This window comes from Odontesthes bonariensis, chromosome 17 (genome assembly GCF_027942865.1).
Source record: "Odontesthes bonariensis isolate fOdoBon6 chromosome 17, fOdoBon6.hap1, whole genome shotgun sequence".
NCBI lineage: Eukaryota > Metazoa > Chordata > Actinopteri > Atheriniformes > Atherinopsidae > Odontesthes > Odontesthes bonariensis.
The window spans coordinates 15,478,306-15,505,202 of NC_134522.1; the positions used below are offsets into that span (position 1 = coordinate 15,478,306).

Here is a 26,897-nt window from a genome sequence, read left to right on the forward strand (position 1 = left end):
AAAAATCGAGTATCGTCGGCAGTGTGTTAGGTTGTATGATGACAAAGAGTATAAACACAGCTAGAGTCATTCGTGACTGTCTAGTCAGTGTCTTTGGAGACTGAAAATCCGGTGTTATTAGTGTAACATCCATTAAAAGCAGACTTTTTAGTATTCTAACTTGTTATCTAAACTTTATGTATAGTTCAATTTACTTCGACAATAATTCTAATTTGATCTTAAACAAGCGCACTGTTGTCAAAAATCCCCATCCCTAAGACAATTCACACATTTGATATGAATCCTACATGGACATACTTATCCACTAATAATTATGGAAGTGATGGGCTCCCATTTATTTTTACTGTTACACCTGTTCGCCAACCTATCGCTGGATTGATGGTGCGGTTTGAAATTTGGTCACTTGGACGAATACTGCCATCGAGTGCGCATGCTCCCTCCTCTGTTGCTATTCAGTTGTTGTAGTTACCAGGAAGATTAACCGCGATGATCAACTGGCCCTGGTGATACAAGCTGGCTAACTGTTAGCAGGCTCAATAGGAATAAAAGGCAAGTTTATGTTGGTCTATATCCACATCGCGGTATACAAAACGTTCTGCCGTAGCGGTCTTAAACTAAGCAGTCTGTGGCTCCGCATACATACTTAGATAGCATGTTGGTAACGTTATTTAGCTAACGCTTGTTGAATTGTCAGTCTTTCGTAATCTCTTATGTTTAAAAGTAGTAAGATGGTTTCACGGCGCCCACAAGTAGACATAAAGGTGTTCTTATCGAACTGTGTACTAAATGTATACCACCACCGGACGGTGCCAGTGTTATGTCCAGGAGTGTAGACTGTAGATTGTTATTGCAGTATCATATGTGGAAGGACTGGTACTAATTTGACTGAGCTTTGTGTGTTTTTCTTTTTTGCTGTTATACGTTATACATGCCATGGTTAAAATCTAGCTGCCTGATCCCAGGAAATCTCCATCAGGCAGTCGGTTCCTTATTTAATGTGAAAATGCCAGCTGTGGTCCAGGAGAAAGATGACTCTGGATCATCCTCAGAAGACGAGCAAGAGTAAGTACAAATGTTCTGCTGCTGAAATATTTGCCTTGAGAAAAAGTAGACTCTGTTATGTGCTCTAGAAACCATGCTGTCGAATGTTAGTGGCGTTAAGACACCTGGACCTAATCTCCTTACTATGGAGACGAAGATAAATTGACAATAGTTTTGTTGTAACTTTCGAATTGAATTGACTGTCATTTTGTCGCTTGTCTAATAACACATTCAGTTTGAAACAAGAGTCCCTTCAGAGTTGATTACGCCCTTTTATAGTTGCTTAAAATGTGTCATGATGTGTGTGTAGTGTTGCAAAGGTACACATCCAGGGCTTATGTTGTACTTAAAGCAGATTAAAAAAGAAATACTAATTGGTAGAAGCTTATTGGGTCTTGGTTTATTTTTCCAATATGCACATTGCTTCGTGAATGTCCTTAATGAGAAGTCTCGTTGCATATCGTGCAATGTTCTCAGAATTGTGGCACAGAGAATTACACGCTGTGGAGATGCTGCTGCTCACAGTCGGTGCAGCTTGTGGACTTGGCCCTTGGCTCTTACGTGTCATTTAGGTTCTTAGCCCACTGATCCTCTTGGAGGACATCACGAGAGTTGCTTCTTAATAGATTATTAACATGGAACTGTGGTGGACGAAAAGCCTTTTTCTCTGCTGTTTTTGTCTTTGCAGTTCGTCATGATTTATTAAATGTGTAATGTAATCTTTTCAGGATTCCTCAAGATGTTCAGAGCTCGATTTAATAATTGATGCCAAGATACATTTAGACAAATTGAAAGCTTCAGGTAACTTCATTTGTTGACTAAGTTCTGAACGAGGGAGAGGAAGCTCTAGCTCTCGGCAGTAGATGAGATATTTGGTCTCTTGTGTATCTGCCAAATAATTCCCTCTTAAGCTATTCTTAGCCATACCAAACCGAGTGCTACTGTGTCTGCCTTTAGGCTGGATCCTCTACATTCGTTTGGACTGCCTAGAAATAGAGTTTAACCTCCAGATGACTAGAGTTGCTTCTACTGATCGGGCAGTTTTATGCACTTTGGTACCACGAGAGTAGCAACAATACCTGGTTATCCAAATATATCTTCCTTCTAAATGTAGAACATTACCTCCATGACAATGGTAACAGTGATTCTTTTAGGGTAAAGTTTCACTTAGGCTGTACACCCGTTCCCAGCTGAACATACGTTGTTGTGCTCCACTGTGAAACTTTACCATGTGTTTTTCATCAGGAGTTGTCAATAATTTAGATTAAGGTGACAATGGACAACACTTAATAATTCAAAGAACTTCAAGGTATACTTTACAAGTAAATACAAGAGATACAGATTTAGTTTTAAGACAAACACAGGGACTGTAACTAAATGTACTGTTGGACATTAAATGTGGCAAAAACACAAGACTACAGAACAGTTGTGCTTTAAATTAGCTTTTTAAAATTTCATTTAATGAAAATGGTAATAGCATGACCCTGAGAGCAGATGTTCAACAGTCTTGTGTGGTGGGAATGATCACGAAAGAAATGTTAAGAACAGGTTGAAATGCCTGTCTTGACTTTGATGTCTAGAGTTTGAAATTGGGACAGGAGTAGGTCTGCCACTGTGACACATCGCCTCTTCTTTTTGGCAACACTCCGTAAGAACTGTGGAGAAAGAACAACGGCTGCAATTTTTTGTTTTTCATTTCTCGCTTTATGTTGTGTGTCGGCAGCTTAGCAGTTCGGGACCTCTGTTGTTTCACAATGTGCCCAAATATATGTAGCGAGTGGCAGGTATGGACTGCAAGAAGCCCAGTTTAACACCTAAACCTTTTAAGTTAAGGTACCAAACTGTCATGATTAGTCAAACATGTGTTTTGTCTCTAAAAAAGAAAACATCTTTCTCAGTTTCAGCATCTGACATATTTGTTTTTGTCTTTAATTGAATATAGGTTCAGAAGCATTTCTGTTTTTAATTGTTTTCAAGCATCTGAACACATTACTAAACGTCTGTAAGTGAGAATGATAGAAATTTACAGACAATTCACCGTGAGCCTGACAGTTACTTCAACAGCCTTTGTGTACACAAGAGGACTGAAGCTTCTCGCTGGTCTTGTTGGTGGCACGTATCCACAATAAACAGCCAGCTTAAATATGATCAAAGTACCTTGTCTAAAATTGCCACCTGAATATCTCGGTGAAACGGATATCTGCTACTCTCTCAGACATACCTGGATACTTGGAAGCTAGGGGCACGAATTGCTTACATTTCGGCCCCCCCCCCCCTTTATCTATACCAGTCATACCTGATTGAGTCCCATTCCATCATCATGACAGCTTATCTTATATTTACCCCCTGATAAGCAGGCTGTGGCTGGTACTGCGAGATAGTCTGGACTTTTACAAGGGTGTTTGTCAGTACAGTGGATGGGATTGTTATTGCCCAGCACCTCATGAAACTGTGTGAGGTTCTGCCTTTATCTGCCCGACTGAAATAAACACCATGTCAAGATGCATTCCCTCAGGGTTAGCTAAGCTGCCCATATAGGCAGGTTCACGTCACCCTGTAATGGATGCCAAAGACTTTGGTTAGTGAAATTCACCAAAGTGGATCTCTATCACAATGTTACTGGTCTTTTTTCTCTGTGTATGTTGTTATCTGTGTACGTCTTATCTGATTGTTTTTTTCCTCTAGAGACCATCCTTGCATCACATGGAGCGGCCTTAGCAAGACAATCCCAGTTCTCCTCTTTATACCTGAGGCGATTGTTTCAAAAGATAGGACGATCTGCTCTGTTGGAGGTGCGTAAAACGTGGTGAAGTCACATCAAAATATGAGAATTTAGAGCCTCGATAAGGTGGATAATAGACCCGTTGTCCCAAATGTGTTTGATTTGTCCAGAGCGATATGGTATGGCCTTCAAGATTGTGCGCACAGAGAGCCGCCTGGTACGAGGGTTACTCACCAATCATGGATTCCATGAGGTAATGTTTTTTCTTGAATCATGCCAATGTGGAGGATTAATCAAAATCTTGCAAAAAAGTTTTTTATTTTTTATTTTTTACAAGACATGCAACATATGTGCGTGCTCTGCCTTACAGGATACTTTACAGGATGTATATTTTTTTCCTCCTTTCACGGCTGTGGAAAAGGAGTAATAATTTGACCTCATGAGCATTGGTCTCGTTTCCTTGGTCTTTCCGAGCAGTTACAATTAAATCCCTTTTTTTTTATTTCATGTCAATGCTTCTTGACTCCTGGGAATCCACAATCAAAGGCAGACGAGTGTCTCGTGCTGCCTCAACAGAGCCAAACTTTAATGAGCCTTTATTGCAAACATCTGGCACCTACAGAACGGTGATGTGAATTCGGCCTCCTAACGAATCATTGGAATAAAACAAAACGGATAAAAATGACATTGCAGGGATGAAAATGTACGAGTTGGCTCGGATTCACAGAATTTAACGCTGCTGTTGGTGTTGAGTCACTACGGAGAGCAATCGCTAGTCCGGCTTTAACACTGTTTTCCCTTTGCAGAGTTATTTCACTGTGTGTGCTAAATCGAAATAATCAGAAATAAATCATTGTCTTTGCTTTTCAGGTTCACCCCAACAGTAATGACTTTAACCTAATGTGGACAGGGTCTCACCTGAAGCCTTACATACTACGCAGCCTTCAAGACTTCCAGAAGGTCAACCACTTTCCCAGGTATAACAGAGTGCTCAAATACACGAAGGCTGTGTTCTGTATTATAAATATCACTCCGGAGCCGTTCCAAGACCCTCAGTGCAGGCAGTGTGTTTTTTGGCTTCCACTGCGACACGCTTTTAGTTTGGAGGGAAGCATGCAATGAATGATACTGTCAGGCAGAGGGTGTTCTGCAAATGTCACGCATTCATGTGTTTGTTCTGTCAGTTTCAAACTGGAGGCTCTGCTCATTTCCAGGTCATACGAATTAACGCGCAAAGACCGTCTCTATAAAAACATCCAGCGAATGCAGCAGACTCACGGCTTCAAAAACTTCCATGTCATTCCTCAGACCTTCGTGCTTCCCTCTGAGTACCCGGAGTTCCGCAGTAAGAGATGCCCGCCTGATGCAGCAGAGCTCCGTTTATATGCTGTTTACCATCTGTGTTGGTCTCTGGCTGAGTGTTCTCTCCTGTTTTATCACTCGCAGATTGTTTTGCCAAGGACAAGGGCCCATGGATAATTAAACCAGTGGCTTCTTCAAGAGGACGAGGCATCTACTTGGTCAGCAATGTGAGTGAATTTGACCCTTTTTAAAATTGTCCTCCAATGGTGGCAAACGTTTCACGGTTTGAAAACATGAAACCTTTCAGCTTTGAGCTGCAGTTCTGTGGCTGTGGTCCCCAGGCCTCCATGGGCCGATGAAGGCCAAAATGTGTGTGCGAATGTTTAAAAAGAACAGCCTAGTAAACGGGCCCCGTGTTATGAGTTGTGTCGACCTTTGAAACATCTGTGTCAGAGGTCAAGAATAACCCTTCAAGCTCGAACATAATTCCGAGTAACAGTAATATATTTTTCCCTGTTTACCTTAAATCACTGTGTGTCTCAGGACAGCTTGGGTGGTCTCCACCCACAGGTTGGGAAGCACTGCTCTAAATACCTCTTTCAAACAAAAATAAACCTGTGTCGGTCGGTGTGAATGGACTGACACGTGTTTGCATTGACGGGGAAAATAATTCAATCAAAAACTGTCGTTCATTTGTTTTCTGGAGCTGATAGAACAGCACTGAAGAAGGAAAAACCAACACATTTTATTTTTCTGGCTACATGCTGTGCACGGTGACCCTGGGGTGCAGAAAACAACAGTATTGAGCAAAACTTAATAAAGTTATAACTGTGACATTTGCATAACACAACAACATTTCACAAATCACATTTGTTTTTTTAAATCATGACTTCTGTGAAGCCATGTTGCACTTTAAGACTGGAGGGACACACTATAAAGCCAGTTCATCACTGCCAGGCTCTCTTTTTTTTGGTATTAAACTTCCTCTCAATGATAACAGGTGCCGTTACTTTACAATAACTATGATCTTTCTTTGTTAATCTAGACATTCTCGACATGCACGCTCACTCAAAAGTGTTTTTTATGCGCCATTCGACACTCCTGCACAGAATACACATGTATCACATGACACTTCATTTATACCATTTATGTATTCAGAATATCAGGATCATGATGGAAAAAAGCAAGCTGCTGCAATAAAGATAAGAGAGGAATGCTGCCAGAAATTTGTATGCTGTGCAAATGAGTAATTTAACACATATCTGCTGTTTATGTTGTGACTGCTATGTATAAAACTCTTTAACTTTGAACTCTGTGAGCAGTGCATTTAGCTCTGACAGTGTCCAATAACATGGAAATCATGATTTAGTCAAGCATGTCACTGACCAATCATGCCAAGTTCTTATTGACTGAATATTTCCTGATGTATAGTCTATAATAATTGATTCTCTAATATGTTAGGTCTAATATCAGCAGTATAGAACAGACTTTTGTACTTGTTCATTCGGACAAGACATAAAAGCTCATTGATGACGCACAGCCGACGTGTTGCTTTACTTCTTTTTCTTCTTCTTTTCTTTTACTTCTGAGAGGGCGCTATCTCAGGCTCAACAGGTTTGGATATTTGAAGTTTTGCTTCAGCTGAAAACCCACCTGGCGAGTTAATTCGCCTGAGTTCTGGTCAAAAAGACAGTTTTTTAGTCAGGATTGAAATCCATGGTTGGTCAGTATTTTATAGATTAAATCCTGAGTAAATATCAGAGTTTGTGTTATGGATGGTTAAACTGGTGAGTGAAATGCCAACGTTTGATCAAAATCTAATTGTTGTAGACTAATTGAATGACTGATTTTTATGAAATGTTGTGTCGCGTGAAACATGTTGCGTTGTTTGGATTTGAATTCCGCACCTACGGGCCACCGTAGAGCTGGAGTTCAAACTGACACGGGAGCTACAGCAGACAGTTGGGATATGTCAACACGGACCGGAAATAGCGCAAAAATACCTGATCTCTTTGCTAAGCTCTACCAAACAACCTCCCTGTCAGTGTCGATAAGTTTTGCTTTTTTGTGTATAAAACATTCCCTCTTATTCATGTCTAAGTGTGCATTCACGTTAATGGTAAACCTCGTGGGAGTTACATGTGCACACACTGACATAAAAAAGTACTGTGTGAACTCAGGCAGTCCCTTGGCCAGATGCTATCTGCGTGTGGGGGTGCACTGATACAGCTGTCTTTGAAATAAGTTTCAACCAGACATTAATAAGCTCTGCGGAGTAAATCACACACTTCCAAGGCCTTGGCTCTTAGAGGAGCTCAACAAGGTTCTCACTCTTGGAAAACACATGCATGATTCTTCTTCTTCTCAGGCATTTTTATAAAACAGTGGAAAGAATGTCAGCTTGATATTTGGAGAGAAGAAAGAAATACGTTCATCTTTTTGGTTAGATTTTCTCTGAACTCCAGCCAGCACGGAGGTTACTCTGCCCCCCCCCCCCCCCCCCCCCCTTTCCAATCTCTTCTCAACTTCGCCACCTGCAACACATTTCAGCCTCATAAATGACCATCTCCCACCACCGCATTGTGTTTTTATAGGCTGTTATTGAAGGTTGACCTGCTATGGCCAGCGTCGCTAAAACGTTTTCCTCGTCTGATTATTCTTTGATGTTTGTGATTAACTGCGGGGTCACGTCAGCTGTTTGGAATCGAGTGTTTAATGCTGTTCTATATGAATTAACTTGTAGCCTTGAAGCTTTAACTCTATGAGGAAAAAAAAAAAGCTGCCTGCACGTTCCTCTTTGTGTGCTCATCATATTTTCCTCTGTGTTGTTTTTTTTTCATCCACAGCCAAATCAGATTTCCATGGATGAAAACATCTTGGTGTCTCGCTATATTAATAACCCTCTACTGATAGATGGTGAGATGCAGTTTTCTCTTTGTATTTTAAAGACATTTGTGACAGATTTACACTGAAAAATCTTTATGACTCTGGCTTTGTTTACAGAGTTCAAATTTGACGTTCGGTTGTACGTGTTGGTAACATCGTACGATCCGCTCCTCATCTATGTGTATGAGGAGGGCCTGGCAAGGTGAGGTCATGTTGCTTTGAGAAGGATTCATGGAATGGTCACTTGATTCTCTGAGGACAAAAAAAACTATCAAGGCTCAATTGATATTTCAGAGCCCATTACTGCTGTTTTATAGAATGAAATGAAACGAAAACCTGTTTTTAGGTTCTTCTTTTAGAAATAAAGTAGTAGACCTGTAGCCTATTGACAGCATTACATTTAAAATTCTCCCTAAACATCCACAGTTTAGCACACTTAAACAAAATCTAGAAGTTCAACTGTGTCGATAGCGGTTGCCAAATGTTTTCATTCAAGTGATTTCGTCACCTCACAGGGAGAGGTGTTTTGGGTTTAAACCTGCCAGTCCACTGAGTGGAGGGCCTTCCTGTTTAGAGTTAGCACTTTCTTCCTGAGTATGTCCAAAAACATGCAGGTTAGGGTAATTGAGCGAATGGCACTCTGAGATGGACTGGCAGCCTGTTCAGGATATGCTCTGCCGCTCGCCAGAAATGAGGTGGTTTAGGCTCCAGCTCCCTGTGACCTTGTTCTGCATTGGGCATGCAGCATTGACAGATTGATGGTGGTAAAGTTTTTTGCTTATATTTGACAGGAGGCGAGATTAGTTAAAACATGTTAACAACTATTCGCTGTGTACAGAGATTGCAGTGTAATTGCAAGCTTTTGAAGTCATTCTCCCGCTGTTAGTGTTGCAGTATAGGTGTTTGTTGCTTGGTTAGTCTGTCCGTGCTGCAGTCTGAATCAGTCTTCCTCCCGCCAAAACAAACCATGGGATTTGTGAAAACCCTCCCTTAAAGAGAAGAATAAACCCAGAGCCACCCGAGACGGACCGATTTGGTTTTGGTTCAGTTAATTGTGGAAGGAGATTCTCCTTCTTTAGAGCGACACCAAGTGGTTTTTCTAAAGTTCGAGAAATAGTTTTTTTTCGACAGGTGTGTTTTTGTGTGTGTATGCAACGGTCATGTGTTTCTATAAGTAGATTCATATGCATTGATATATCTACCTATGAATGTCGGCTTTTATGTTGACTACCTACGTAAAGGCGAAAATATGGTGTGAGTCGAAGCCCTGCGTTGAGGGCTTCGTTTGTTCTGTTCTGTAATTGCCTTTGACAGTTTGAAAATTGCAATAAAGTTAAAAAGACTTTGGAGGCAGATAAGAGGCATCTCGCTTTCTGTCTGTTTGACCAAGGCACAAAAAAGAATTCTTTTCTCGCATGGAAATTTCATGCATGTGATCAGATGTCCCCTCTGGATGCACTTAATGTTGAATGCTTTGATGGATGTCAGGGCTGTATCAAAACAAGACAGTGTTTCCCAGCTGTTTAGCAAAAGAACACACAAGATGTGATGTGAATTAGAACCATGACTTGGATGACCATCACGGGAAGGGTAGTTTGAAAAGTTATCCGCTTTTCATCTGTTAGCGGTTAGTGTTAATGCGGTCTCTGATCTTTATTTATGGAATATGTGTGTACATGATGTCAACAGTAGACTGTGTAAAACTTTCTACACTAGTAGCACACAGTCCTCTTTATGTTTTCTATTATGGGTACTGTTCTTGTTACATATAGGATTATATATGAAAGATTTAGCAGAAAATCCAATAGAGTATACCTGACGAACTTGAGAGATCCGGCTTTTTAGGCGATTTATTTGCCTCATTCTGAGACTTGCTACTAGATCCCCAATGGTGGAGTTCTCTCTGTTTCCAGAGGAGGGCATCCTGCACTTTCGAAACTCGCTGCTGTAGAGCGTATATTCCTGGCGATTTTGAAACAAAGCAGTCTATTGTTTCATTGTACGATGTGCTAATCAAATCTTACTGATTGTGTCATTGTTCAAAGACCATTACTGCGGAGGACTTTTATGTAATTGTGCTGCACTTTTTGGCTCTGGCCGTTCAGTGCAAGAATAATTGACTAAATCAAGAACAGGCCATGATGAGGCACAGGTAGGCCAGGAGAGGGGAGATGATTTATAGAATGACTGGCTCCTGGCCTCGCTCTGATAGAAGTATGTGCTCATGCTGGAAACAGTGTGCCACTGCCCTCTTATTTGCTGGCTTCGTTATCAACTGTGAGCAATAAATCACAGAAATCACGAATCCCGCTTTTATCTTCTGACATTCCTTTGGTGGTGTTGGTATTCAGGTAGATGGTGCGTGCCAAGGAATTCTCATTATTGCATATGTGGCATCCACTCTCCTCAAACACCACCAGAGATTAATCTCTTCCCACAGCGTCCCTATTATTCAGTCAAGTGTCAGCCTCGTGACTGTGGAAGTGAAATTATGCTTCTTCTCCTCCAGTTGTATAAATAAACATTGCTCGTCCACAGATTTGCTACAGTTAAGTATGATCGGGCTGCAACAAACATCAAGAACACGTTCATGCATCTCACCAACTACAGCCTGAACAAAAAGAGCAGCGATTATGTCAGGTAAGCCTTATCAGAGCTCATCGTGTAATTGAATGTGCGCTGTTACGGGAAGCCCACTGACTCATCCCTTTACTGCAGCTCGGGTGTTTGAAGTGGTTTTCTTTCTTTTCAGCTGCGATGACCCTGAAGTTGAGGATTATGGGAACAAATGGAGTATGAGTGCACTGTTGAGGTATTTGAAGCAGGAGGGAAAGGACACCACATGTGAGTCAGACCTTCACCTTTTTTTTTTCTTCTGATTTTAGTATCCAAGACTGTCTATGAGTTTCATTAAATCATAATAATTCTTTCATTGAGTCAACCTATTAATTTCTCTTAGGTAATTTATTTTCATTTTGTCTCTCCCAGTGTTGATGAAACAAGTCGAAGACCTCATCATCAAAGCTGTGCTGAGTGCTGAGCTACAGATAGCCACCGCCTGCAAGACGTTTGTTCCTCATAAGACTAATTGCTTTGGTAATCATTTCTTAATTGCCTTGAAATATTTCTTACTTAATTAGAAGTGTTCTACTAGAGGTGCATTTAAGAATCACAACAGACGCCACTCCACAAGTATGCCTTTTGAATGAAACCTGAGCTTTGGAAAAATTCCCCCTTTTTTTGCTCACACTGCAGATACGCTCACACATATGTAGTCATGCACATTACCACACCCCTCATATTTCCTTTCAGTTTCAGATTCATTGTCCGACAGTTCCTCCATACTATTTGTACACTGAGCCACGCTGAGGTAGTAGACAGTCATTCTTCAGTGTGGAGCCTTCCTGCCTGTTGCTGCCCTCTGACTGGCTGTCGGGTCGTGGAGGGCCTGTTGACTGAAGCAGGAATTTGCTTCCTCTCCTCTGTTGCCATTCAGCGCTGCCTGATTTAGGCTGACTGTTTTCTTGGCTAGTCTTGCTTAGCAGCAGGCTCGTGTGAACTCCATTTTGGAGCCATTACCCATGTTAGTGTTGGCACTAATTGTCAGCGCTCTTTCTCTGAGTCTGGCAGTCTTTCTGTGATTTGGGGTTTGAAAGTGAGCACGTTGGCTCGGCCTGCCTCAGCACCACTGTCTTTTTTACTCTCTTTTTCCCTTTCTCTTACGGTTTCTGTTTGTTTCTAATTTTCCCGCTCCTGCTCACACCTTCTTTCACCTCTCAGATGCTAGAAAAATAAAGGGATTTGCAGTTGTGACAGGCTTCCCGAGACAAAATAGCCCCCTGATTGGTGGTTGTTTGGACTGTATGGGGCGCGTAGCGGCAGGGACTCACAATCAGAAATTCGCCTGCATAAAGATGCAATCTCCCCCCTCAGCATCTCTACTATGTTGAAAAAACCCCCACATTAAATCAGAGTGTAAATGTTGACCATGCAGGTATTTACAGTGTGGCTTACCAAGCCACAGCCTGGCTCTGAGACACCTGAGAGACATAAATAAACAACCAAATGATTTAGAAGTGTTTAAAAACCTTTGAGATTGACTATCTTTCTGCATAGATATGTCACAAGTTTATGTGAAGATGAACCAATTTAACTCATGAGACAAAAATATCATACTTGGTGTCTCCAAATTGACCCTAGGAGTGACTGTTTGTCTCAGCTGGGATAGACTCCAGCCACCCTGAGTTGGATTAAATGGGTATCGAAAATGGATGGATGGAGTTCGAAGAAGACTCCAACAATATGACTGTGGATTAGTACTTCAAGAAATTCAAGACCATAGTTGCCTCCCACTGAAGTGGTCTGTCTTCAAAGATCACTCCACGAGTGTTTGATAGTCTGAAAGGTAATAAAGAAACCCAGGGTAACTTCTAAGCATTAAATGTATCTCTTACATTGGGAAATTCACAAATCCACCATCACCACCATTTTTAGATCATGATCTGGAAAAACCGGAAGGCTTTGTGGGAAAAAATAGACCAAAATACGACTTTTAGGTCACGGCTGAAGTGTTACCTTTGGAGAAAGGTTTTGCTGCGTATGGTCCAGGGCAGTTTGTCCTTGGTGGTGTCTTACTTTGCTGTTTTTGACCGGAATTTTGAGGACATGAAAAACAGAAGGTGAATGGAAATGGTTAGAAAACTTCCACTAGTGTGCAAAAGTGTTTGTACACTGAAGAGAACTTGTTGCACTCGTTATGGGGAGTGGAAAAATCGAACTAGTGAAGATTGAGCGTGACTTTTCATTACATAAGGTCCCAGATATTCTAGGAGATTAAACAATTCCTTGAGAATAGCTCTCTCAATTTCCTCTTGTGGATATCCGCCACGAGGTTTGTCTCCAGTTTGGACAACTACTGCTTCTACTGAATTACAACCCCTGGTGATGTAGCACGTTCTGCCAAAAGGGCTTGATTCACGTTTCCTTTTCGCATCTTTTCAAAAGATTGCTTCAGATTTGGTTGACTGTTTCTGGCTACTTTTAGAGAAATAATGAATTCTGAATTATACCAGTGGATTCTAAGGAAAAATGTCAGGACATCTGTCAGTGAACTGAGTCCAAAGAGAAAGTGTTTCATACAGCAAGACAATGATCCCAAACACATATAAGTCGTTCTACCAAAAAAGTATTAAGGTCAATGCTTTGGAATCAAAGCCTGACTGTGATCCAGTAAAAATGTTGTTAATGGACCTGAAGTGAGCAACCAACATCCCAGAGTTAAAGCTTTTCTGTATGGAGAACTGAGCTATATTTTTTCTGGGCCAATTTCAGGACCGATCAGCAGTCACTGCAAATGTTTAGTTGCAGTTATTTCAGCTTGAGGCTGTCCCACCGGATACTGGAAGCAAAGGTTCACATGCTTTTGTCACTCACACAGTGAAATGTTGGATAATTTTCCTTTAAACATAATATTTTATACTTATTTGTGTATCGACATCTCCACATCCCCCATATCCAAGTCATAGAAAGGCTCACTGGAATATACAGATACGAAAGAAATTCACACTCTTCATAACGAAGGTGATGTTCGTGCTCTTGCAAATTTCAACAAGAATTCTGGAAAGACAAAAACCATCTGAAGCTGCCATACTGTGTTAAGGAGTAAATATGTAACCTTTGAGTTTAGATATAACGTGAGAAAATGTGAAATTTAAATTGTCCTTGTTGCTTCTCTTATTTGGCTCTTTTCTTCCTGCTCCCCTAGAATTAGATCAAGTTGAAAGTTGTTTATTGGTTAAGCAGGGTAGAAAGTGAGTCCGATAACCTATGGAACAAACACAATTAGGTCCTGCACATTTGATTAAGACACATAATACTCCGCGGTCTGCTGTCAAGATGCCCGCTGCCTTACTTCAGTCGTATCAATTTACTGTTGAATTTAGTGTAATTTTGTTGTCTTCAGATGGCCTCAAGCAACTTAATTATAGCATTCATACTGTAGTCTGTCTAAAGGATTAAGTTTCCAAAGGCAGACACCGACGGTTCCAGAGGACCACCCTCATCCTCCCTCTGTTGATCTGTCTCTCCCAGTGTGGTCATATTGCACGCAAACTCCCTCTCTGTGTGTGAACATATATATGTACAGTATAAATATTGGGACATGCTGGAACCCACCTAAAGTGTGAGTTTCACGAACCTACAGGTCTGACTAAGCTTCTTTGAGTTTTGACCAGTATGTTTTTGTGGCTGTTTCTCCAAGCCAACTGCATGTTATATTCTGTTAGCTGAAGTTGGCTCTATTCCTCCTCCTCTTACGCTTATCCTTTACTACAACCTCCCACCCGATGATTTATAACACACTCAGCTTTCTTCCTTGGCCTCAGCAGCTGCCTAATAGTAAACAGGTAAAGCATCAGAATGCATGGCAGCAAATACATGTGCGTTAGCTCAGCAAGCATGCTGATAAAAGCAGCCATTGTTTAGAGTTTTTATACAGTCTCTGGCTTGTCTGAAAGGGAATCATGCAAAACCATGAAGCACATTATATTCTTAATTTACTGCAAATTGTTCCCTGCCATTTTAATGTCTATTAATGACTTTAATACAATGTTTATTGTTTTCAAATGGGATTTCTTCCTTTTGCTCAAATTGCACGGTGTATCTAAACGGGCATACCGTAACAAAATCTTTTTATAGCGTCGTAATGTCTCATGTGGGAAGAAATAAAAACAACTGATTTTTTTTGTTTTTCATTGTAAGAAGTGTATCGAAGCGTGTGTGTGTGTCTGTAAGGAGAAAATGCCACCCATGCAGCTCCTTACCGCTGCCGTGTGATTAATGGACAGGCTTTTTTGCTGAGAGATGCTGATTACGAGATGTTTTGACTAAGATCTGATTAGCCAAGCCAAAGGCCTATTTTATTACACACAAAACATTCCACTTACTGGTCCTGTGTTCCACTGAGTGTCCCTCATTAAGTGCTGAGTGTGGTTGGATCTCCCGTCTGTGAACCGCTCTCCTTGTTTTACATTTGTCATATACTCCCACACTTCACTGTGGTGTGGTGTTTGTGTCCCTGTGATGACAGTTTGGCTGCTGTAAAACTGAGTATTTTTAAGAGTGATTAACAGTGTAGGTCCCACTATCACAATAAGACTATATGGGGCGAACTGGAACTTTAATTTGTTGTCTTCAGAGTGTTTTCACAACTGTGGCTCCAAGCTGCTCTGCTGTGCTCTTAGCAACAGCAGTGAAACAGTTTAGCAGCCATGATTTATCTTAGAATGACGCGAATGTAATTCAATTGTCCTCGCCCATGAAGAAAACACACATGAAGGATGCTGTTGTTATTGTGGGCCACCAGGCTGCGTGGCCAGGGTGGGGAGATCATTGTTTTTGGGCGTTTGTCCCTTGTGGTAGTTTTTCCAGCAGCACCCCTCCTATAATAAAGAAAAAATAAATGCTCTTCATCATCCCTTTTCTCTGCCATGTTTTTTCTTTCCCTCCCTCCCTCTTTAATGGGTGTGCTGTAGATGTTCATCGCCTCTCGTCTCCTTGTCTGTGATGCTTGTTGTGGGCTGTCTGTGGGCGCATTTAAAAGTGCTCCCCCGGCAGCGGTCGAGCCACAGAACAAACGTGTCTGACATTGAGCGGCTCGGCAGGCTCGCGGGGCATCAGCGGCGTCTGCTTCTAATTGGGGGAAAATTCGTGGCACATGGAGTCTGCTTGTCGGGGGCTGGTGAGGTGGTGTAACACCTCCCCATTTTCCCCTGTTGTTGTGGTGCCACTGATGAGGCACTGCAGGCTCAAAGCCAGCGTTCTGTTCCCCAAGACTAATGGATAATGTTTTATGATACACACACACACACACACACACACACACACACACACACATACAAGTGCACCATCTTTCTTGTAGCCTCGATCTGTGCGTGTTTTTCTACAAAACTGGACGGAATAGGATAAGCTCGCAAGTGGAAAATAGAATCTTAGTGCTCTGCTAAAACGAGCAGTTTAGTGGTGGGGGTCCAGTCCTTCCTGAGAAGTAAAAGATGGCAGTGGCGGCTTATGTTGCAGCTCTTGGCTCCTGGTTGTATGGCAAACTTTTTTCTGTTCCATCATGAAAATTCAATCTGCAGTTCCACCAATTTAAACCCAATGACACTACCATGCGTTTAACTCCCAGTGCATGTGATATACAGTGACCTGATAACGAATGATAAAATCCTGTTTGGATTTTTTTTTCTTTCAGAATAGATAAGTGCTTTAAGGAAAAATTTAAATCGCAATGAATATTAAAAAGGAGGAGTTTGTAAAAATAAAAGGAAAATAGCATGTTAATATAAATTCCAAGTAACATCTAATACCCCCTCTTGAAGAGATACTTGCAAACTTACTGTGTACTAAGTGGAACAGCAATGGTACAAAAAGTTGATGGTTTGGGTTACTGGGTCACAGTTGTGTACAATTTTGGTAAAGTTGACTAATTAGACCAATTTTAAATGTTCAAGACGAATTGCGTACCTTTTGCCATTTAAAAAAAAAAAGATTTATAATTATTTTTTCGGGCTTTTATGCCTTTAATGGAAAGGACAGTGAAGAAAGACAGGAAGCAGGGGGCAGAAAGAGGGGGAATGACATGCAGCAAAGGGCCCTCCAATGCGGGACTCGAACCAGGGCCAGCTGCAGCGAGGACTGTAGCCTCTGTACATGGGGCGCCTGCTCAACCCACTACGCCACCGACCACCCCTCTTTTGCCATTTTTAAGGCACTCAAATGACGCGCTGTTCAAAAGATAGTAAATTAAAAGTAATATGTCAGCAGCGCACTCTAAACTCAGTGTACTCCAAAGGCGCTCACTGCAGCTCAGAAGTTCACCCATCAGTGGGGACTTCGAGGCTAATTTTATCACAAAACTCTAACTTTGATGCCAGTTGTAGCCTGAGCTTAGCAAATGTGGCTAGTATCTCATGCTCTGCACCTACCGTCACTGCTGTAATGGTTCTACAAGAATACACCTACCAGTAAACCTTTCGCTCCAAGCTATTTCAACAACACATGATACCACATAGATGTTTTCACACTGATTGATCATTTAATCTTTCTTGTTTAGATTAAAGAAATACTCTATAACAAAACAGATTTTAGTCTAATTGGGCACAACAAATTCGTTACTCTAAACATTAACGAGGTAGGTGAGTTTATGTAACCTACAAATAACATGCAACAAAGAAAAGTTTCATTTTCTTGTGAAGTCTGCTCTTACACACGATGTTATGATTACTTTATTACTTTTTAGGATGTTTAACATCTGTTCTCGAGTAACTGTAATTAGAATATAAATGGAAGTGGTAAACAGAGCATATTTAAGACATAAAGTCCTGCATTTCCACTAAAATGATCAAAAGTCTTGGCACTGCCACATGAAAGCAAGTATTTTTTACCTGGTTTGATGCAGTGTCTGCATACTTATTTTGATCTCATCCTCATTGTATCTGGAATGAATTTTAAACCGCATTGTGCATTCAATTGTGTACGTCATATTTGTATCAGTTGTTTAAACTAGAACAGTTTAGTTTTATCAGTGTGACATTAAGTACAATAGCAGGCCACTGCTGCTTGTCACGCTGGCTTTTGTATGCTTAACACTGGCATTGACCTGGGATGCTAGAACAAACAGTGCTGGTTATTGCAGCTTTGAAACCTCCACCCCCCGGCCTATTCTCAACACAGCCTGTTCTTTTGAAGTGCCATTAGAAGGATTTTTCCTCTGGCTCTTTGGCTGGGCTTTACCCTATCCCTGTAAAAGAGTGTGGTTTCCCTGCACGCTGCTGCTGGGGCCGGCGGGTCGTTGGCTTACTGGGTGACACTCCCCAGATCAGTGTGAGGCCTTTCATATGTCACATTGGCCGACTGCTGCAGTGAGCCATATATCAGTGAAATAAGAGAAAAAATCGGGATGGAATGGATGATTTTATTTTATTTTTTTATCCTGGGAACTTCCTGACCACATTGTGAAGGCTTTTATTGTGTCACTCAGTGCCGAACTGTTACTGGAGTGAAATACTGTATATACAATACATGGCCTAAAGCTTTTTAATTCTCTAGGTTTGGCCACTTGGGACACACCTTCACATTTCCAACTCATGATGGAGCCAAAGCTTTTTCTAGTAGCCATTAGGATCCCATCCTAATTGTTAATAAGAAGTGACAATATGTAGACGTTTTAACCTCTCGGGGAATAAAATAATTATCGGCTGCATGTATGAAAATATTTGCAGTCACGCTTTGTTTTTGATCTGCTGTCTTACATAAGCAGCATCATGACAGATGAAATGCGTATGTACTTAGTTATTGTAATTGATCCAATTCCTCAGTAGCAGGATTGGTGAATGTTTCTCTCTTGAATGATTGGGTTCATAACATGCGTGTAATCAATAACAGAAAGATGGAAGCCCTGTTGCCAAATGCCACATATTAAAACTTTGGAAAGGTTTCTGACTTTGTTACCCATCAGCCTTTATTTACACTGAGCTGATTGTTTTTTCTAATCCTGTCTGTCTCTTCTGGCTGCCCCGTCTGCAGTGAAAACCTTTTGATTCGTTTTGTTTCTCCCTCTGTAGAACTGTATGGTTTCGATGTGCTCATTGACTCCAACCTCAAACCCTGGTTGTTAGAAGTTAACCTTTCTCCCTCCCTGTCTTGGTGAGTGACTCAATCATTTCATCCTTTTATTTGTTGTTTCAGGAGAATATCCTACTGAAGACATTCCATTTACCCTGCCATCTCAATGAAAGGGCTTTCTTTAAATATGTACAAGGGAAAATATGTATATGTATAAAATTATAAATCTGAACTCCTCTGAGAGTGTTTAGTCAACTTAAGCATCTCCTTATGTCGGCTGATCTGTTTTGCTCTAACATCTGTTTGTATGGTGTTCATTTTTGTGTTTTTATTTTCATTTTGTTTAATTAAATATGTGCTTGATTACAGTGATGCACCTTTGGATCTGAAGATAAAGGCCAGCATGATAGCAGACATGTTTTCACTTGTGGGTAAGTACATGTTGAAACAGTGAGTGAATACAATTTTCCCACAGTTTTCCCACATGCAATTCCACTTCCTGGATTTCAGATCATATAAATTCAGTGTTTTTTTTTAGTTAAAAAAAAAAAAAAAAAAAAAGATTTGTTGTTGTTTTACTCTTTAACCAGGAAAATGTCTTGTAGTGATAGTGGTCAAGACAGCAGGAGTTCACATAAGTTCACATGAAAATATTAAAGTGAAATAAGAATGTCTTAATAAAACATAAAACCACAAGATAAATATCACAAGTCCAACCAATGCCAGGATAAAATGGTCAATGTAAACATGTGCATTTTAAAGTTCCTGCCTCTGAATCACATCGTATTTTGTTAAATTAATTTTGTGTGATCAGCTTCCTTAATTTGAAGTGATTTTGAAGATGGTTCCATGCAAAGGGAACAGCATAAGTAAGTGGCCTTTTTTACAATTCAGTAAGGGCTCCGGAAGCAGACAGCAGGAATAACTCCTGAGTAGATAAAACTTGTAGATGAAAACATACCAATGATCGAGTCAACGTGCAGACAGATCGGGCCAAGTGATGCGAGCAGACAACAAGCAATGGCTAGAGTTAGAACTTTTAGAAACCTTAGAGGTCCGTGATAGACTCAATCTAATGTGTGTGCAACATCATGAGAAAGCATTCGCGTAAGAAAGCGTCACCATAATCCATCATAGACATGAAAGTAGCAGCAGAAAGTAGAAGGACAACTAAATTCAGCTTAAGTTTTTGTACTAGTTGGTTTGGAAATGAGGCGTAAAAGATAAAGAATGATTGGTTACAAATCCAAGATATTATAAGTGGTAATAGATTGAATATGTAGTTACCTAGATTTTCTATGATAGAACATTGTGAGTTCAGTTTTGTTGGTATTCAAAACAAGGTTTAGATGCATGCAAGCTGCAGCTGACTGAGAGCTCCATCAAGTGAGGACATAGAACAATTAGTCACAGTATCAATTTCATCAAATTAAAAAATTTTGATCAAGACTGTTGATATATAGAATGATTAGGAGTGGTCCCAGGACCGACCCCTTGGGAACACCCTAAGTCACATCAAGCAGCCCGGGAAGTAAAACCTTCTGCCTGCAAACTGCCTGACTGGTAGTTTTCAAACCAGCAGACAGTGTGATCTTAGACTCCCACACTGACAAGTATTTCCTTCAATAATACGTGACCCACAGTAACAAAAGCTTTAGCTCGCACAGTCTATTATTGTCTAGAGATTCAATAAAAATCCTATTCTACTTTTAAAGCTGCTGTAGTTGTACATTGATCGTCAGATAAAATATTATTAGTGGACAAAAACTGTTTCCATTGTTCACTATAAAGAGATTAAAAAAACTTCAACAGACAGTTTGGAAATGGGCCCGTCATTATTTACTGACTATGATTTAAACCTTGGATAACCGTCATCAGTTATGAAATAAACTATATGGAAAAATTGCTTAAAAAAAACTACATTATACTAAATTTGGGGAAAATATCATAAAATCAAAAGTGTATTTTTTTTTTTTTCTTCAACGACTCCAAACAACGTTGCCGCTGGTTTGCTGTTCTTGTAACCAGCAGGTTTCAAGCTGATAGGGACAATCATCTATTGTTTAATATTTTCCTGCATTCCACAAGCTGAGTTTGCGCAAACTCCTGAAAATAGCTGTATGGCTTCAAACCCGGCGCCTCAGTGTTGAGAAGATAAACCACAGCCTTTATTAATGAACATTAAATTACTCGCGGATAAAAATGTCAACACAGGCTTTAGTGGGTTTTTTTTGTAGTCATTCACTCTGAGCCAAAGGCAAAGATCAGCACTGCATATATAACATTGTTGGGAAGCAATGAAAGATAAGCATCTCTGTTATGTCTCCTCCCTTCTTAATTAGTGATTTCCTAGTCAGAAGAGCGAAGCTATGTATGTTATATGTTGTATGTATATGTTAAGCTAAGGGTAGTCCCAAACATGTACTGCTAACATTTACATAAATATGCACATACCATCTCAGATTTTGTGTCTTTCTTCATAGATACAAATAAAAACACTAAATGCTGGAAAAAAGGAGACCAACATTGTGTTTGTTTAACGTCCAGTAATCCCCAGCTTTGCCCTTATCACTGTTCACATTATATGCTGAGCCCACTGATGAACACTGATAAATCTAAAGTGGCACCGAGCCATTATATCTATCTGTGGTGTTAGCCTAATTATATTTGAGGAATGGCTGTTACATGCATGTGTGCACGAGTGCATGCTCAAATATGTGTGCATCTTAGCCTGGGCCATGCTGTGGCTTGAACCCCCCCCCCCCCGGCTCATTAAATGAAAGAGTAGAATCATAAATTGCCAGTTATCTTTGGACTGAGACGTTCCTGCGGGTCTGGAGAAAATGAGCAGTGGCATGTAAAACACAGCACATCTATTATGTACCAAACAAACTAAGTCGCTGTTGGCTGATAACACTTGGGCTGAATCCCAGACCTGTAAATAATGACAGCATTCCATTAGCATTCATTTTCCGCCTGCGTGTAACTGTCAGCTCCGTGTCGCCCCATGTTTGTAATAATTGCTGTGTTTAGGCAAGAGCATGGCAGGGGCCTGATTTCTACCCGAAGGCTTGGATGAGGTCGAACAAACAGCCTCAAGCACAAAGCTGTCAATAGTATACCATGATCACAGGTTAGCTTTGGACGAGTTGGGGAATCAATAAACAGAGAGTTACTGTCTGGAGTCTTTGTGACATGGCGCGAACATCTTCATGAGAAATGTGAAGTGACGAATATAATGCACATAAAAAGTAAAGACTTGATAGACTAAATCATCAACAACCGTGGGTTGAGAAGGTAGTGCAGCATTTTGGGCAATTCATCAGTAAGATCAGTAATCTTTTTAGAATCGCGCTTAGCTTAGCTTAGCTCAGCTCAGTTTAATTTAGAGAAAAGACTGGTAACAAAAGGAAATGTTTGCCTCACTGTGTTCAACAGTCACAGAATTCACCAACCAGCGATTCTAAAACTCACAATTTAGCATACTTAAACAAACTGTAATAAAACAAGTAAAGTGTAATAAACAAACTGCGTCTTTACTAGTTGCCTGGCAACTGCTCAGTGTCCCCTGAGTCTGCACTTCACGTGAATAAGCTTCTGGCTTTTCTATTTAATGGATAGATTTGCAGTGGTAGAAAGTAGCTCAATAGATTTTACAATTTTGTACAATTTCCAAAGTACAATTTTGAGTATTGCCTTGTTATGCTTCTTTTTACTTTTGCTTTACTTCACTGTAGAGGTGGATAAGAGGCCTTTCTGAGCAGAGTTCGCATGTTCTCCCGGTGACGGTGTGTGTTTTCTCGGGGTATTTAGGTTTTCCCCCTCAGTTTAAAAAAAAGAGTAAAACCTGTCTGGTTAATGGTTGATTATGAATTGACTGAGCTATGAGTGCGAGCAGGTCTCGCTTGTTTCTGTGTTGGCCCTGTGATGGATCAGTTAGCCATTCAGGGTGTAGCCTGCCTCTCGCCTGATGACAGCTGCGATAGGCTCCAGCATCCCCCTACAACTGAGAACATAATGAAACGGGTGTAAAAAATTAATGGATGGATGTTAATCATGAAACCAGAGGTTTCCAAGCATTTTGTCCTCTTGCATCTTGCAATATTCAGTGTGTAGTCTGGTCACTGTGCCAACAAATAGAGCTTTCTCCCTCCAATATTCTCACATGGTTTAATTTCAACATGTCTTCAAATGATTGAAAATCAGGGATTTGAGAAAAAACCCCAAACACTACAAAACTAACATTTACCTGGCATCTCTTTGTACAAAAAAAACTGTATGGTACATTAAGTGTATATAAAGTAGATTAAAGCTGTTCTACCTACAAGAGCAAGAACAGTGACACACAATGATGCTTCAGTATTAGTTTAAAAATATCTTATGTCATGATAAATCAGCTTTAGTGACCAATCCAGTACTTTAAAACAAATTCTACTGCTAACAGTTATATACATGCACTTAAATAGGATTTTTCATGTAACTTGTATTAACTTAGAGGGGATTTCTAAAGATGTGAGACAGTTTCCTTAACCAAGAAAGCCTTTCTGTGGTCCACATCAGGGGGCCGTGGTTGCTTCGGGCAGCAGTCTGTCACCATGTCAAAACAGTGCAGTCCCTAATATATGTATAACATAATGCCTTTGATTTGTTTGATTTATTATCTCCATGTCTCCATATATTATACTTAAGCATCTTGCACAAACATTAAAGAGTTGATGCAATATCTGAAGGTCGTGGGAATGAGTAACATGTTTGAAACAAAATGTGATTAATATAACCCTCTGTGGTTCCTCTGTGTCTCTGCAGGCTTTGTGTGTCAGGACCCCCTGTCGAGACAGCCTCGCTCTGACAGAGTCTCCCTTGAAAAGCACCCGGCAGGCCTGAGAGCGCAGGTAGAGAACACTAACACGCACACAGACCTGTGCACTCGTTCACCCTTCCTCTCGAAACACTCTTGTCTTCATTCCCTTTGTTTCTCGGAGTAAATTCCTGCCACTGCCAGTGAGCTTTTCTCTTAGCCTCATGGAAAATTCACTGTAATGCAAAACAACTGCTAATGCAATTACAGTGTTTGAGTGACATCAGTTTGTAAGAGCTGCACGCTGCGCCTTATTGTTTTATCATTTCTAATCAAATGAGTAATGTTCTCTCTGGGTCGTGTTGCTTAATGATGCCACAACAGCTAATGTTTTTGGCTCCTTCGTTCGACTACTGCACCAAGTTTTGACGCAGCACTGCTGGGGAAAGATTACTAAACTGGACAGATTTCTGCTCCACCTAAAATGTGTTTAGGAGCTTGTTTAGATATACAGTAACACTGTTTCATCATAGCATGCTGATGTGGTTTGCATACTGTCTGCATGTGCCTTTGTAAGGGCGAAAGAGTAATGCTGATGAAATGTCTTCACTCAGAAATGTTTTTCTGCACCGACAGCCACAGCACACTGCAGACTGGTAAGTTTTGTCCTGACTCAGAAATATTAATCTTCTTTTGCCTTGTCCCTTTGCAATTCCCTGATGCCTTTTTTGCATTACCGGTAAGAAACTGCTTGCTGCTTTTTACTGATTTGATTATGTGGCTTCACAATTTTTCATCCTGACAGACAGATGGCATATATCGATTCCTAATGCTGTAGTTAAAGTGAATCTTAATTACATTAGCGAAATGAACTTTGGAAGAAAGTGCCTCCGATGCTGCAATGCACCACTTTACTCAACAAGTTAGAAACTTTACTGCACACACAGAGTCTCGGTTGCCCTGGGGTAACTAAATAAAGCCCAGTGCTACACCAGGGCTGTCACAGAGGCTGTTAAAAAACATGGGGTCTACAAATAACCTGTCCTTCCCTTTCACTCTGATCAGGGGCAACAGTTGAGGCTTTTTCTGAGGGATTACAGCTCGTCACTTTTTGGCTGCCTATGTACCCCCCCAGCTGCGTCAGTCAAATTAAACATAATCCCCTGCTATTTAGATGACAAATTTGTATGTGATTGTGTGGGGTTGTGCCCCACTATTTGGCCCGAGTTCCAAACTGCATGCCAAAGTTGTCAGTCACGGAGGCCGCCAAGAATACAAAAGCATCGCAAAAATGCTCTATTTCCGTAACAGGCAGAAAAGAGGAGAGGGCGGTCCTGGCAACCAGCAGTGTAGTTTTCACATTTTTCATTCATAAATGGAGATGAAACGCATAGATGTAAATTAATTATGTTTTAAAAGTTAATGTTTGTCGGTAGGAGTTTACTTCTTCTACAGGAATGTAGGACTACCTTTACAACCTTATAAACATCATTTAAGACCCCAGTTCCAAAGAATTTGGGAGGCTGTGTAAAATGTAAATAGAAACATATTGCAATGATTTGCATATTCCATAAAGCAGAACAGAACCCAGAAAACACATCAAATGCTGCAAGTGAGACATTTTACTGTTTCATGAGATTTATTAGCTCAGCTAGAATTTGCTGACACCAACAAATCTCAAAAACTTTGGGAAAGGGGCAGCAATGGCTGAAAAAGTATGTTGTACTAGAAAGAAATAGCTAGAGGATCACGATGCGACGAATTATGTTGAAAGGTATGAGTTCAGTAATATGACGTTGTTTGAAAAGAGCACCTTAGAGAGGCTCTCCAAAGTAAAGATGGACAGAGGTTCAGCTATCTGTGAAACAAGTGCATCAACAAACTGTGGTGCAATTTTAGAACAAGGCTTTAAATATTCCATCATCTATAGTGTATGATATCATGAGAAGTTCCTAAGAATATGGAGACATCTCAAGGAACATGGTTGGAATTAGAATCTTTCATTTTTTTGTAAATGCCACATCCTCTGGACTAAAGAAGAGAGAAGAGGAACCATACAGGTTCTTATCATCTTGTAATATCAGTGCTCAAGGAACTGGCTGGCTATAGCTCAGAAGGAAGAGCAGTCAGCTGGTGGTTCGTTCCCCAGACCACATGTCCAATAGTCATTGGGCAAGACACCGAACCCTGCATTGCCTACAATGCATTACTGCTATTTATACTGATTGATGAAATGTATTCACTATTTGCACAGCAGCCCAATAATTTTGGAATCGGGGTTATAGTTCATTCTGCTTTTGATGAACCCACTTTGTTTAAAAAAAAATCAGTATTGGTCTTAAATGATATTGTCGCTGATCTTATCCGTTAGAGACAGAGGCCCACATCAACCATGAACTCAGAAACAGAGGGGTTTAAAGACAAGCAAGGAGCTAAACACAGCCATGGAGACAGCACTCTGAGTTTGACCGCTGAGGAGGTGAGACGGGGTGGAAAAATTATGGGAGTATTGGCTTCATAAAATGTTTTATTTTTTTTGGAAACTGTGTTTTGCTTTCTGTCTCTAATTTAGATCAAAGTGCTAAGGAGGATAAAGGAAGAATATGAGCGACGAGGAGGTTTCGTGAGGATCTTCCCTACTGCAGATACATGGGAGCTCTATGGGTAATCGGAGCTAAGAAAAAACCCACCGATAACTTGCAGTCCACTAAATGTTTGCGTGTATTGCCACTCATTAGTAATACTGTCCTCAGATAAAAGGGGTCTAATTATGAATTAATGGAATCATCATCTTAAAGCCAGACCATAGAGCTCCTCCTGACCATAACTACACCAACATCCAGACAAATAAAGTAACTGGCGATTGCTTGTTGGAAGATATTTGTCGAACTTGGTGTGTTGCGTTCCACAAAATGATCCCATAGTGACTTATATTGAAATGCCCCTCTTTAGAGAGGAAATCCATTTTTGTTCCTACAATTTACATGCCTGTACGGGGATTTGTTGCTTGATTAGATCCATGGCTGTCTAAGCAGCAGGGATTTTTGTGGCATTTTTAAAGGCATATTATTGAGCGGTCTGGGAAAATATTGCCACATTTAATAGCAACTGCTTCCATAGCTGCTGCATCACAGAGGCCTCGTCTTAACTCATTAGCCACAAATAAGGAGGTCAGGGCTCATTGAGGCCCCTGCCTTTATGATTCTTATACTTTTCCTATTATCTTCTTCTCCCAGTGGATATCTGGAGTCCAAGACGTCAATGAACTTCATGCTGGCAAACAGACTTTTCCATGAAAGGTAAGCATTTCCATTGTGGTTGCGAGTTGGGAATAGATCTCTCCATCAGTTTGTGGAAATGCCTGGATTTTAACGTGGTGTTTGTTTTATCTTTAGATTGGATAGGTAAGGGGTATGGCTGAAAAGATGAAGCACACAATCAACTTTTCCCAGCTCGCACCATATGTCTGTGCGGCATTGTGGTGTCGATCTGGTGGCAGGAAGGGAACGATGAACTGTGCCTTTC

At 40.7% G+C, this 26,897-nt stretch overlaps 1 protein-coding gene across 7 annotated transcripts in view; it reads left to right on the forward strand.

Moving 5' to 3' along the window:
* Positions 1-99: 99 nt before the first annotated feature.
* The window catches only part of ttll5 (tubulin tyrosine ligase-like family, member 5), a 54,507-nt gene continuing 27,709 nt past the window's right edge, over positions 100-26,897 (forward strand). For 5 of the 7 annotated variants that reach the window (XR_012766755.1, XR_012766756.1, XM_075448059.1 and 2 more), the window contains exons 1-19: positions 100-549; positions 949-1,062; positions 3,727-3,833; positions 3,934-4,016; positions 4,634-4,740; positions 4,978-5,108; positions 5,210-5,292; positions 7,912-7,981; positions 8,069-8,153; positions 10,490-10,591; positions 10,704-10,795; positions 10,940-11,047; positions 18,574-18,655; positions 18,944-19,005; positions 23,381-23,466; positions 23,987-24,028; positions 25,744-25,851; positions 25,945-26,036; positions 26,609-26,671. Coding sequence is in view for 5 of the 7 variants with exons in the window: in XM_075448059.1 (XP_075304174.1) it covers positions 1,004-1,062; positions 3,727-3,833; positions 3,934-4,016; positions 4,634-4,740; positions 4,978-5,108; positions 5,210-5,292; positions 7,912-7,981; positions 8,069-8,153; positions 10,490-10,591; positions 10,704-10,795; positions 10,940-11,047; positions 18,574-18,655; positions 18,944-19,005; positions 23,381-23,466; positions 23,987-24,028; positions 25,744-25,851; positions 25,945-26,036; positions 26,609-26,671 (1,562 nt within the window). In the remaining 2 variants the exon portion in view is untranslated. The remainder of the gene's footprint in view (positions 550-948; positions 1,063-3,726; positions 3,834-3,933; positions 4,017-4,633; positions 4,741-4,977; positions 5,109-5,209; positions 5,293-7,911; positions 7,982-8,068; positions 8,154-10,489; positions 10,592-10,703; positions 10,796-10,939; positions 11,048-18,573; positions 18,656-18,943; positions 19,006-23,380; positions 23,467-23,986; positions 24,029-25,743; positions 25,852-25,944; positions 26,037-26,608; positions 26,672-26,897) is intronic. The other 2 variants (XM_075448061.1, XM_075448062.1) reach the window with 2 other exon arrangements.